Here is a 12440-nt window from a genome sequence, read left to right on the forward strand (position 1 = left end):
AAAATGCTCCTTAGGCTAATGTGTATGTGGCGGGGGGGGGGGGGGGGGGGGGGGATAGAAAAAAAAAAAAATTAAATAAAATAATATAATAATAAAATAAAACAAAACATATATCATATCTATATATATATATCTATATATATATAGATAGATAGATAGATATACACTACTCTGCTCTGAACATTTTTTTAAGCCTCTCTGGGAATTGGGATGATGGGCATCTGCTGGATGAGAGCAGAGGAAGGACCTTGTTCCTCCTTCTTTATGTTACTTAAGCCTTAGTCAGGGAATCCCTTCCCTTGAGAAAGGAACCTGCTCTGTCTCAGGCCAATCTGTTCCAGTTACCAATGGAGTTATGTGTAGACAATAACAGTATGTGTAGACAGTAATAGACAATAACCCATCAGGGGTGCTATAAAGTGGAATCTTCCATGTAGTAAATTCATAATCCTCTTATGACAGTTGCCAGCTAGCTGACATTTATCTAGCCTGACCATTATCACAGAAGCAGAAGTAACTGATGTGTTATGGTCAGTTAGCAAGACCTGAGTTCAAAGCCTACCTCATACACTTGCTGGCTGTGTGACCCCGGACCAGTCACCTAACTTCTTTAGCCTCAGTTTCCTCATCTGTAAAATGGGGATCATAATAGCACCTACCTCATGTTGTTATAGGATCAAGTATGATAATACAAGAATATAATATAAAATATAATAATATATTTTAGGACACTGCCTAACATAATATAAAGTATTTTATAAACCTTAGGACACTTTATAAATGTCATCGATTACTGCCTATTATTATCATTCCGTTTTCATTTTGGCATTCCTGCTTCTAAGGTCTTTCCAACTCGTAGGAGTCTAAGGTCACACCAGTGAAGAGAAACTTGTCACATATTCTACTTCTCCCTTCCTTCAGCCCCAGAAGCCCCAGACCGTCCCACCATTTCCATGGCCTCTGAGACATCTGCGTACGTGACCTGGATCCCCCGTGGAAATGGCGGCTTCCCTATTCAATCCTTCCGAGTGGAATACAAGAAGCTAAAGAAAGTTGGGGACTGGATTCTGGCCACCAGTGCCATCCCTCCCTCTCGGTTGTCAGTGGAGATCACAGGACTGGAAAAAGGTAGAGAATGGAGTCACTGGTGGCTCCAGAGCTACATAGTTCAGTTAAAGAAACAAGGTTTATAAGTGCCTGCTCTAAGTGGTATGGGCAAGCTCAGCCCCACAAAGATGCCAGCTTTCCAGAGCTCCAGGGGATTGGCTCTGATGAAAGCGTCCCTGTCCCCCACCCTATGAGTACCCCACTAACCTACTTCACAGGTTAGTTTGAGGACTAAATGAGATGGCATATTTAAAGCTTTTTGCAAACTTTAAGGTGTTATACAAATACTAGCTTTATTAGGGGGAGGTGGGGGCAGGCAGGTAGGTGGTACAGTAGATAGAACCCCAGGCCTGGAGTCAAGAGGACCCGAGTTCAAATCTGACCTCAGACTCTTCCTAGCTGTGTGACCCCGGGCAAGTCACTTAACCCCAATTGCTAAACAAACAAAAAATAGAAACAAATGCTTTTTGATATACTGGTTGCCTCATTGCCTAGAAGTTTTCTTAGAATTATAGAGAGCAGTCAATTGATGCCTCACAGATTTATTGAGTTAGAAAATCTTGGGGAAAAGTCAACCAAAAGGTATCTTCTGAGTTTTGGATTCTAACGGGGGGGGGGTGGGGGGAGGAATTACATGTTCTCTAGCCTGCTGCTCCAGTGAGTTTGTTTCTCCCACCAGGCACCTCCTACAAGTTCCGTGTCCGTGCACTAAACATCCTAGGAGAGAGTGAGCCCAGCGCTGCTTCCCGACCCTATGTGGTGTCAGGATATAGTAACCGTGTGTATGAGAGGCCTGTCACAGGGCCCTATATCACCTTCACTGATGCTGTCAATGAGACCACCATCATGCTGAAGTGGGTGGTAAGCAGGAGTATGGCTCTATTAATTCATAAAAATGGAACCAATTTTCATTTAGGGGGTGGAAGCTGTTTTAAGTATATTTAAACTACTAGAAAAAGTTACTCCTTCACTTCCCAATTTAGGGCTCAGCCTCGTGCTATTCCATGTGTGAGATGGGTTCTTAATTTCTAATCCTTAGAATACTATCTTCTGCCAGAATTACTTTCCAAACAGCCGATTTTTCCAGTTTCTCAGGCTAATCCTAAATTCTTGTATTCCACTCTAGCTAGGATTGAGAATTGGCAAATCTAAGGAGAAAGGCTAAATTTGGGGTCCCTGTATAATAGGATTTAAAAACGGGAAGTATCTTGAAAACTTTGTCTGATAAACCTTCAAGAGTAACCAAAGTCACTACGTCCCCATGCTACATAGTGATTACCATTCAGGAGGCAAACAGTATTGATAGTGGTATCCCCACTTCTTCGGTTAATCAGTACACACACACACACACACACACACACACACACACACACACACACCCCTCTCAAGGCTGACATGAAAAAAAGAAGTAAGGAACCATCTCTGGGGACACTATGAAATTTCTGCAGCATTTTTCAAGAAGGATACAGTGCTTTCAAGAAGCACATAGTTTTGAACTCTACCCCAGAGGAAGAAATAATACGGTAGGGAAAACTTTACAAAGCATACCATGGGAAGTGACGGAGCTCAACCTCACGAGAAGGGAAGCTTCTAGAACAGCAGGGGGTTGGCTCCGATTGACTCTGTGTCCCATTGGTAACTGGTTTCTCCTCCTTTCCTTGTAGTACAAATCAGCCAGTAACAACAACACCCCAATCCATGGCTTTTACATCTACTATCGTCCCACAGACAGCGACAATGACAGTGACTACAAGAAGGATGTAGTAGAAGGTAAGACCACACCGGGTGATTTGTGGTGAGATACAAATGAGGAGCGTATAAAATGTTCAGCTTGCAATGATGAGCCTCTTAGATTTCGGGTCTTAATGATAAGTGGTATCATCCCATAGCCAGAGCCTGGGGTAATGTAGAACCTGAGTCTGGGCTGCTTCCATGAGGAAGAGGCAGCATGGATTTAGAGTCTGAAGACCCACGTTCGAATCCCACTTCTGTCATGTACCTTAGGCTTTGGGGCTCAGTTTCCTCATCTGTAAATTAAGAATGTTAGACCAGATGTCACCTACAGGTTTCTTCCAGATCTAAAGCTATGAGCTTATGATACCAATGCTCTGTCCAGTTTTGTGGTCCCTCTTGGTGGTTTCCTTGCATAAAGTAGCAGCAGTATACAGGCCCTGCCATAGACACCCATGCTTTTTAATAGGACAGACTAGCATGTCGTCATGTGGGAATACTTAGAAACTGCAAGGTAAATATTTAGGTAGCACCCGGAGCCCACAAGTGGCTGTGGCTCGCCTAGTGGCTATGACGTGTGTTTTCTTTCTAGGGGACCGCTACTGGCACTCCATCAGCCATCTGCAGCCAGAGACCTCATATGACATTAAGATGCAATGCTTCAACGAGGGTGGCGAGAGTGAGTTCAGCAACGTGATGATCTGTGAAACCAAAGGTACTTCGCTCCACTGTGGTCCAACTCCAGCCTTCACCTTACTATATCATAATTCCTAGTGCTTGCATTTCGGGAGGCAGCTAGGTGGTGCCGTAGTGCACAGAGCGCTGGGCCTGGAGTCAGGAAGACCTGAGTTCAAATGCTATCTTAGACACCACTAGCTGTGTGACCCTGAGCAAGTACTTAATATCCATTTGCCTTCATATTTGAAGAGGACCAGTGATACCACAGGGTGATGTCTTGACTTGCCTGTGAATTAGATTTAAGTGAGGCAAAGTTGCCTTAATCCACTGGAAAAGGAAATGGTAAACCACTTCAGTATCTTTGCCAAGAAAACTCCATGGACAGTATTGGCATGCTGTGGTCCACAAGGTCCATGAACATGACTGAACAACAACAACACATTTCAGTATACTTAGGACACACTTAAATTTAATTTGCATTATTAACATTTTCTCCATCACTTTCTTAAGTCTAGAAAGTCAACAAAAGAACAAAGCAAGCCCTGATTTGTAGTGTTAGCCAATTTCCACAGTGTGAATGCCCACACTGAAAATTTAACAGTTAGCTCCCAGGAATTGGTATGAGCTGGCTCTGACACAGTCCTGAATGTGACCTAGACATAGGAATCTGATCCCTGTGAATCGACATCCACACCCATAGAACACTCTGATTGATGCTGAGTAAATACCCAAGAGCAATCATTGAATTTTTATTTTTACTCTTTTTGCAGCACGTAAGCCTTCTGGTCAACCAGGCCGGCTTCTGCCCCCTACTCTGGCCCCACCACCAATACTGCCGCTAGATCCAGGGGATCGTCCCGGTGGCTCTGGGGCTATGGTGGCCCGCTCCAGTGACCTGCCCTACCTGATTGTGGGTGTGGTCTTGGGCTCAATCGTCCTTATCATCGTGGCCTTCATACCTTTCTGTTTATGGCGAGCGTGGTCCAAGCAAAGTGAGTGACTGCTGTGGGCAAGATGGGGGCAGCCTGTGCTAAGCTAGCAAGTGAGAGGGACTTGCAGAAAATTGCTGCCCACCCCGCCCACAATGAAGGCCCCAGTAAGAGCAATGCTGTGTAGGTTATTGGGAGCGCATTCCAGGACACCATATCCCCCAGAGACTTCATGGGAAGGCAAAGATGACTGAGACCCCAGCCCCGTTAGAATGTGAGCTGCTTGAGGACAATATTCAGCTTTTTGCCTTTCTTTGTATCCCTTGTCCTTAGCACAGTGTCTGACACATACATAGTATGTGCTTAATAAATGCTGACTGTATGATTGATAAGATTAAGCGCATAATACATGTTTAATTGTTTTTAATTGTTGACTGATTGACCCACTCTATTCATTAAGCTGATTGATCATGTAAAGCTGATATATTCTCCCAACAATCTACATGGCAATGCTTTTGTCTTTGCCTTATTCCTCTTGGCTCAAGCTGCCAATCTTTACCCCCTGTTTTGACTACACCAGCTGCCTTTTTTCTTTCTAAATCAGTGCCTGCCCCTGCTTTGCCTATTCAGCCATTACCTTTGGTCAGGCCTCTTATAATTCACGTGTGTGAACTACAGAAGAGAACACAGGGCAAGCCTGTTATCTCCCTGACCCCAGGCTGCCTCACCTGGTCTTCTCTGATATCATAAAAAAAGGAGCCAGGAAGGTGGGAGAAAATTCTGAGGCATGCCTGAGAGCAAGTGGGAAGCTCCCCCTCTCCCTCTGTATCTCTGGAAGAAATGCCAACTCCCCACCCACTCCATTTCTGTCACTGTGGCCAGCAGTTTACTGGAAGACTCATTATAAAGCTTATGTAGGAAGCTCCCAAACTGTCCTATACTTCCCTCAGCCTGAGTATGCATCTCTTTCCTCTTCTCCTTCCAGAGCAAACTGCTGACCTGGGTTTCCCTAGCACAGCACTGCTATCTTCCTCCTGCCAATACACGATGGTGCCTCTGCGAGGGATCTCTGCCCCCCGAACTAATGGACAGCCCTACATCAATGGACAGCCCTATGCCAATGGTTTACGTGTTAATAGGGCTTGTCCCTCAGCTGCCCTGGGCTATCCAGGTGTGAAAACCCAAGAGTACAGCCCAGGAGAGCTTCAGCAGGTAACTCATACCCCGGACTTGTATGTGTGATGATTAGGGTGTATTCTAAACTGACTAAGTAGAATTGGGGCTGCCAACCTCCTCATCCACCCTAACTGGCCTCCAATAGGTTTTGCCCGTGTTCCCAATCCAGACTATCTTCCTCATAAAGCTAGATCTTGATAATGAGGCAAAGAATCCCAGTCTCTCTAAGACTCTTTTGTCATCTTCTCACCTTTTAACAGCAGGATCATAACAGCAGCTTGCTGCAGGGAAAAATCCTTGGGAATGGACACACTCAGAAAAGTCACCAAGCAATCAGGTAAAACTTACTGGCTCCCCAAGACCTAGATGGTGGAAGCCAAGAAGCTCTTAGTCTACTCAAAAATTTTCAAAGCTTCCCAAATCTTCAGAACAGCCATTTTGGGGGGTCAGAATAACTGTTAAACTATTTATAATTAGGATGTTTCTGCCACTCTGGAACATAAATTGGTTGGGTTACCTAGCTTGTAATGGCTTCCTAAAAAACTCTCCTTGCCTCATAGGGCAGGTGCATCCAGGTACATATGCCTGTTTTAGCCTGTATGTCCTCTGAGTAGCTCAGTCCTACTCATGCACCTTCCCATATGTTGTGTAGAGAGCCCCTGCTATATTACTATGTATGTAATTACGTGAACCCAGCATGACCATATTGGAATTTAACAGTAGGCATGATGATGTGGCATATGAGTTATGAATAACTGAGTAATCCACTCTTCTCATACAGGTTTTCCCTTGATAACTGATACATGAACAAACATAGATATGCAATCTAACCTTCTAAGGTCTTGATATAAAATAACAAAAGCATCAGCTCTTTGAGGGCAGAAGCTGGGTTTGTTTTTTGCTTTTGTCTTTATATCCCCAGTGTTATGTTACCTATAATGCATAGTACCTACAAAAGAGTGGGCATTTAAGAAATGCTTGAGGAGTGAAAGGAAAACCTGCCCACGAAGGGAGAAGGGACAAGAGGGTTGTGCTGAGCCTGAAAATCCACGCCTTGCCTCACCTTCCCACTTGTTCTCTTGCCTTAAAGGGAACCTGACTCTAGCCCTGAAGAGAACACCTTCCTGTACACGCTTCCAGATGACTCTACTCACCAGCTGCTTCAGTCCCATGATGATTGCTGTCATCTTCAGGAAGAGCCTGCTGCCGTCCGCCAGTCGGGGATAAGGAATGCATCTGAAAGCCCTCGGCGGGACGGATTGTGGGACTCTCCATTTCATCCAGGTCTGCAGCAGGCTAAGGGACTCTCCTTAAAAGACAGGATGTGGTGGGACACTCCCCAGAACTTTCAGACTGAAAGGAAATGGAAGAAATAGGGTGAAGGCTCAGGCATGTTCCTTTAATGGCTATAGTCCTGCTGTGATCTGCAGAGGGGAAGTTCCAGGTAGATCATATTGCAATATTGCAGGTGTTGGGCCACGCTGACCAGTAAGAAGAGAAATATTCCATGAATACTTCTGAATACAGTGAAGCAGTAAGCTCTCCTGGACTGTGAGTTTCAGGATCATTATCAAATTTCTGTTGCCTCTTCTTACACTGAGGCACCTCTAATCATCCAGAAACACACTGCCTTGTTATGTCTTGTTTTTTAATTAAGGAATAAGATTTACATTAATCAGTGAAACAGGAGCCAAAGTCTTACAAATAACATAATAATAACTCTTTGTGCTGCCTTTTCTCCAAGTTACTTAAAGCCATTTCTATTTCTGCTTTCTTTGGGCCAGTCTTCCATAGGAATTGGTAGAAGTTGGGGCTTTGGGGAATATTGCCAGTTATTTTATTGGGCAGCCATAGCATGCCTTCTGGGCAATGTGCAGGACATGGGCCTTACCAGCTTGGAGATTATTTTTTAAATTTTACTTTATTTTTCAGTTAACATGCACTTATTTTCTCTCCTTCCCTTCCCTTACTATTGAAAAAAAAGAAAAAGTTTCAACAAATAGGCATAGTCAAGCAAAACAAATCTGCACATTGGCCCTGTCCAAAAATGTATTGTCTAATTCTGCATCTTAAGTCCATCACCTCTCAATCAAGAGATGGATAATGTTCTTCATCAGGAGTCCTCTGGAACTTTTTGGGAGATTATCTGAAGTTGGCCTCAGATGAGCTTCAGATGAGATCCCTTTGGCCTGGGGGTAATTAAATGTAAAATGGGAATAATTAATCATGGAGATGTGAACAGCATGGGGAGAAAGAGCCCTCTGGGGCTAGGGGCTTTCAAAATGTTGTTAGGATTTCTTCTGAATTGTTTAAAAAAAAAAAAAAAAGCCTTTCCCCAGGGGGTTCAGGAATATAGTCCTGCCACAGAAATACTTAGGTATGGCCCAGGTAATAATGGCCCTTTCTCTACATGTGTGAAATGGGTGATGGGAGTAGATCATCTTGGAAGATGTTCAAGATTTATGTTGCAAGCAAATCTGACCTTTCAGGGCCTGATTGTCTCCTATTACTAACAGGTGGGATAATTTATCAGGCTATACTTTGATTCCTTTTGGTGTTTGGATTTTAATTTTCCATCCTCTTCTCACTCTAGGGCCACCCTGCTGCCTGGGCCTTGTACCAGTGGAAGACGTGGATAGCCCTCACTCCTTGCAAGTGAGAGGAGAATGGTGTCCTCACCATCCCCCAGGCACCTATTTAGGACAGGACCCTGGAAAGAGACTGTCTCCTAGCCCACCAATACATGTGTCTTTTGAGACTCCACCTCCCACAATTTAGGCTGAAGCCACTTCCCTGAAAAGACTATATTGTTTTAAAAAGAGACAGAGAAAAATGGGTATTTATTTTTCTATTACAGCCATATTTATATATTTATGCACTTGTAAATAAATGTATATGTTCCTTAACATACTGGAGAGACGTATAGAATCCCATCCAGTGAGATGTACCACGTTGAAAATATAAAGCCGCAGTTTGAGAAAAAAACAAGCAGGAGAGACTGTCATCTGACACATACGGACTGGGTACAGAAGTAACCTTTTATTTCCAACTTCCACAACTACCAGGAACAGTGCTGAGTGCCCATTAGGAGAGAAGGAAAGGAACACACATCTTAGGCACATTCTTCATGAGAGCTTAACATGGTTGATCACAGCGCATACTGGGGGAATAAGAAAACCCAACTCAATAGATCGGCTGAATTTGGTACAACAGGAAGTGATTTTTTTCATGGTATGACCAGAAGAACAGACTAAAATGTGTACAGTACTTTATAAGCATTAACAAACCTTCCCGATTCAATAATCTGTGGCAACATAGCTCTGTAAAAACAAACACTGTAACTTCTAAATAAATGTTTAGTCTTCTCTCTAACCTTCAGTTTGGTCATTTCTAAAACCCTTCAGGAAAATGAGTCCACATCTTTTCTAAATGTTTCTTAAAGATTCTTTTCTGAACATATGAAGAACCAGAAAGACGCATTTGTGAAATGTTCATGTCTACCTTCCGGGAGGAGACTGGGGAGAGGGAGCAGACACTGCCATTCTTCCTGGCTTATGAATTTTTAAAGGGCTGTTGTTTGGGGGCTTTTCCCCAGAATGACCTATTTAGCTGCTGAATCTGTGTGGGAGACTTTCAAGTTGGAACCCAAGCCTCTTTCAAGGACTTGCTTATAGATAGTACGTGATTAAGTTGAACAAACAAGACTGACCCCCTTTTGTGCAGAGAGTTGTGTGTGTGTGTGTATACACATGTGTGTATATGTATGTGTATGTACACATTTTCCCTTGCAGATATCATCAGGTGGGTGAAAAGCAAATTTTAGTGCTGTGTGTGTGAGAGACAAAAATTGGAGAGGACAGATTGGAAAACAACAATTAATACGGTGCATTAACATTTAGCGGGCACTGCTAATTGGTGGGAGGATAAGACCACCTTTCCTGCGCAAGATAGCAATTTCTTCTTTCAAAGCTAGAATCTTTTCAGCCTGGATCTGGATCAGCTCAGTGATCTTCTCCCTGGCCACAATGTCTGCTTTCCGAGGGCCCTGGAAGGCATTACCCTATTGGGAAAATAATAAAAAAAAAAACCTTCAACATTCTTCCTTTGAGCATCTGATTTATTCCCATTTGGAAAATGAAAATGTTTTTTCTCTCTGCCACCTAACAGAAGAGCCTGCCTAACAGAGAAATAGAGGCAGAGTTGGTGGTAAACTGCTCTCTTAAATTGAGGGGTCTACCCAGAAAGAAATCTCTTGAAACTAGCAGGCAGCTATGTGGTGCAGTGGCTAGAGCAACGGACTTCCTGGAGACAGGAACACCTGAGTTAAACTATGGCCTCAAGCACTTACTAGTTGTATGACCTTACATCTGCCTCAGGTTCCTCATCTGTAAATGGGATAATAATAGCACCTACCTCCCAGGGTTGTTGCAAAGATAAAATAATATTTTTAGAGTGCTTTGTAAACCTTAAAGTGCAATATAAATACTAGCTGTTATTGTTATAGAACAAGAGACTTTCCTTCTGATTAATTAGCCACTCTTTCAAAATGTAAATGTTTACATGTAGGAGTTCATAAATTAAGCTAGCTCTCAGCCACTCATACACTGGTGCAAATTAACTTAATAAGCTGTTTTAGTCCAACCTCTAATCAGAATCCCCTGCCCCATGAGAATTGAACATGGGGGAAAGGGAAGTGGAGATACCCTTCAGCAGCCATTTTGGAGCTTGGGGCATTGTCCAGGCAAGGTAGTCTTCAGTGCATCACCACATATGGGAGGCTGTCCACAGCCACAGGAATATATAAGGACACAACCTATCTATGGAGTAGGGCTGCAAAAAGGGATGGAGGAAAATACCAAAGACAAGTTTTACCACCTTCCTAATCCTATCTAGCAGGTTCTCTTTGCCAGCTATGTTAATTCTTTCTGATGTCAACGTGTCTTTGGTGAAATGTGTGCCTCAATACATACACTAAAAACATGCCTGAATAATTCAAATTTGGAATTCATAGCGGGGCTGCTAGGTGGCGCAGAGGATAGAGCACTGGGCCTGGAATCGGGTGAAGCTCATCTTCATGAGTTCAACTCCAGCCTCAAAATATTAGCTATGTGACCCTGGACAAGTCACTTAACTCTGTTTATTTCAGTTCCTCATCAGGAAAATAAGCTGGAGAAGGAAATGGCAAACCACTTCAGTATCTTTGCCAAGAAAACCCCAAATGGGGTCAGAGAGAGTCAGAAACAACTGAAAAACAATATCATCCCTAGTTAAGGAGGCATATAAACATAAAGACAAACTAAGGGATGTTGTGTATATAAAAAGTAACAATAACACAATATCCATAATCTTGCGGTAGAAATGTTGGATAATTATCCAGGTGAGGGATGTTCCAAACTTTTTTTAAATCATGTACCCAGATCACTACAATTTTGGGTGTACTCCCTTAATATACTTCTGTGCCTTCTCTACTGGCTTTTCCCCACACCTAGAATTCTCCCCCTCTCAATTTCCCTGCCTTCTTGAAGACTAAGCTCAAATCTCATATTCTGCATGAGGCTCTTCCCAGTCCTCACCCCACCCCCATCCTCAGCCGCTAATGACTTCCCCTCTTGAGATTTCTTTCTGTCTATGCTGTGTATTTCTTGTATGTACCTAGTTATTTACTTTTTGTCTTCCCCCAAAAATATAAGCCCCTTGAGAACAGAGATTTTTTAATCCTTAGCAGAGTGCTTGGCAAATAACAAGCACTTTAAAAATGCTTGTTGATTTGACCCAATGGCCCTCTCTCTTAACAATGACACTTTTCCCATGTCCTAATGTCTGACCGAAGTACTTTGCGTCTCCTACTTCCCCAATCTAACACCTTGGAATCATTTTGGATCCTCTTTGATCACTACCTCTGACACCACCCCATCCCTTCTCGACCACCATATGACAGTCACAGTGTCCTAATGAGCTTTCATTTGAAATCTGATCCAAATTTGACATTTTTTTCCACAGTAAGAAAAGGACTTTAGGTTTCATTTATCAGAGAGAATACGGCAATTTTTGCTCAGCCATAAACACCGTGTTCTAGCCTTTTTCATTGTATGCATAAGCTATTGTAATAGCCTCTGAACTCTTCTTGTCTTCAGGGAAAGCCACCTTTCTAATCTATCCTACCAACTGCCCCAGACTAATCACCTCCCAGCCAACAAATATTTATCAAGCTTCCACTCCATCCAAGGCACCATAGTAGGTGCTAATCCTTTTAAAATACTGCTTGGAGGGCATGACCCGCCTTGCTGAAAAATCTTCATTAGCTCCCAGTTGCCTATAGGATAAAAGTCTAAACTGTAAGCCTCCCCGCAAGCTGTCTCCATACTTGTCACTTGAACACAACTGGTATTACAGAAGGCTTTTTTTTCACCTGCAGTTCACCTTTACCTTACTCATTACCACTCCCCCCAAAGCACCTGCTCCTTCCCTCCTCCCCAATCCAAATTCTCATCCTTTAAGTCCCAACTTGAATTATTCCTCCTCTGTAAAGGCTTCTCAGATCATTCAAGACAGCCATGATGATCTCTACTGTCTCCAAACGTCTATAGCAGTTAACTTGCAGCTAATCAGTCTCTTTACATTGCTAGACGGAACAAGCATTTATGAAGCACTTATTTTGTGTTAGGCATTGTGCTAAGCCTTGGGGATACAAAGAAAGGCGAGCACACTCTTTGCTCTCAAGAGCTGTTCTATTGCTATTTGACTCTTAATATGTTTATGAATTGTTCCCCACCTCCAAATAGACTGTAAACTCCATGAAGACAGGGACCTTGTCTTAAA

The 12440-nt window shown here is 43.1% G+C and overlaps 2 protein-coding genes across 6 annotated transcripts in view; one reads left to right on the forward strand and one right to left on the reverse strand.

Annotated features, from left to right (window-relative positions):
- BOC (BOC cell adhesion associated, oncogene regulated) overlaps nucleotides 1-8993 on the forward strand; it is a 94648-nt gene extending 85655 nt beyond the window's left edge. For 2 of the 4 annotated variants that reach the window (XM_027867433.1, XM_027867443.1), the window contains exons 12-20: nucleotides 922-1128; nucleotides 1787-1968; nucleotides 2772-2877; nucleotides 3431-3553; nucleotides 4287-4508; nucleotides 5431-5657; nucleotides 5882-5958; nucleotides 6712-6905; nucleotides 8215-8993. In XM_027867433.1, coding sequence (XP_027723234.1) covers nucleotides 922-1128; nucleotides 1787-1968; nucleotides 2772-2877; nucleotides 3431-3553; nucleotides 4287-4508; nucleotides 5431-5657; nucleotides 5882-5958; nucleotides 6712-6905; nucleotides 8215-8399 — 1523 coding nt within the window. In that variant the 3' untranslated portion in view covers nucleotides 8400-8993. The remainder of the gene's footprint in view (nucleotides 1-921; nucleotides 1129-1786; nucleotides 1969-2771; nucleotides 2878-3430; nucleotides 3554-4286; nucleotides 4509-5430; nucleotides 5658-5881; nucleotides 5959-6711; nucleotides 6906-8214) is intronic. The other 2 variants (XM_027867452.1, XM_027867461.1) reach the window with 2 other exon arrangements.
- CFAP44 (cilia and flagella associated protein 44) overlaps nucleotides 6891-12440 on the reverse strand; it is a 143747-nt gene continuing 138197 nt past the window's right edge. The window contains exon 34 of one of the 2 annotated variants that reach the window (XM_027867421.1): nucleotides 6891-6974. In XM_027867421.1, coding sequence (XP_027723222.1) covers nucleotides 6918-6974 — 57 coding nt within the window. In that variant the 3' untranslated portion in view covers nucleotides 6891-6917. Of the gene's footprint in view, nucleotides 6975-8641; nucleotides 9682-12440 lie in introns of those variants that run through there. The other variant, XM_027867415.1, reaches the window with a different exon arrangement.

Source organism: Vombatus ursinus, unplaced genomic scaffold (genome assembly GCF_900497805.2).
Source record: "Vombatus ursinus unplaced genomic scaffold, bare-nosed wombat genome assembly UNPS02001419.1, whole genome shotgun sequence".
NCBI classification, from domain to species: Eukaryota; Metazoa; Chordata; class Mammalia; order Diprotodontia; family Vombatidae; genus Vombatus; species Vombatus ursinus.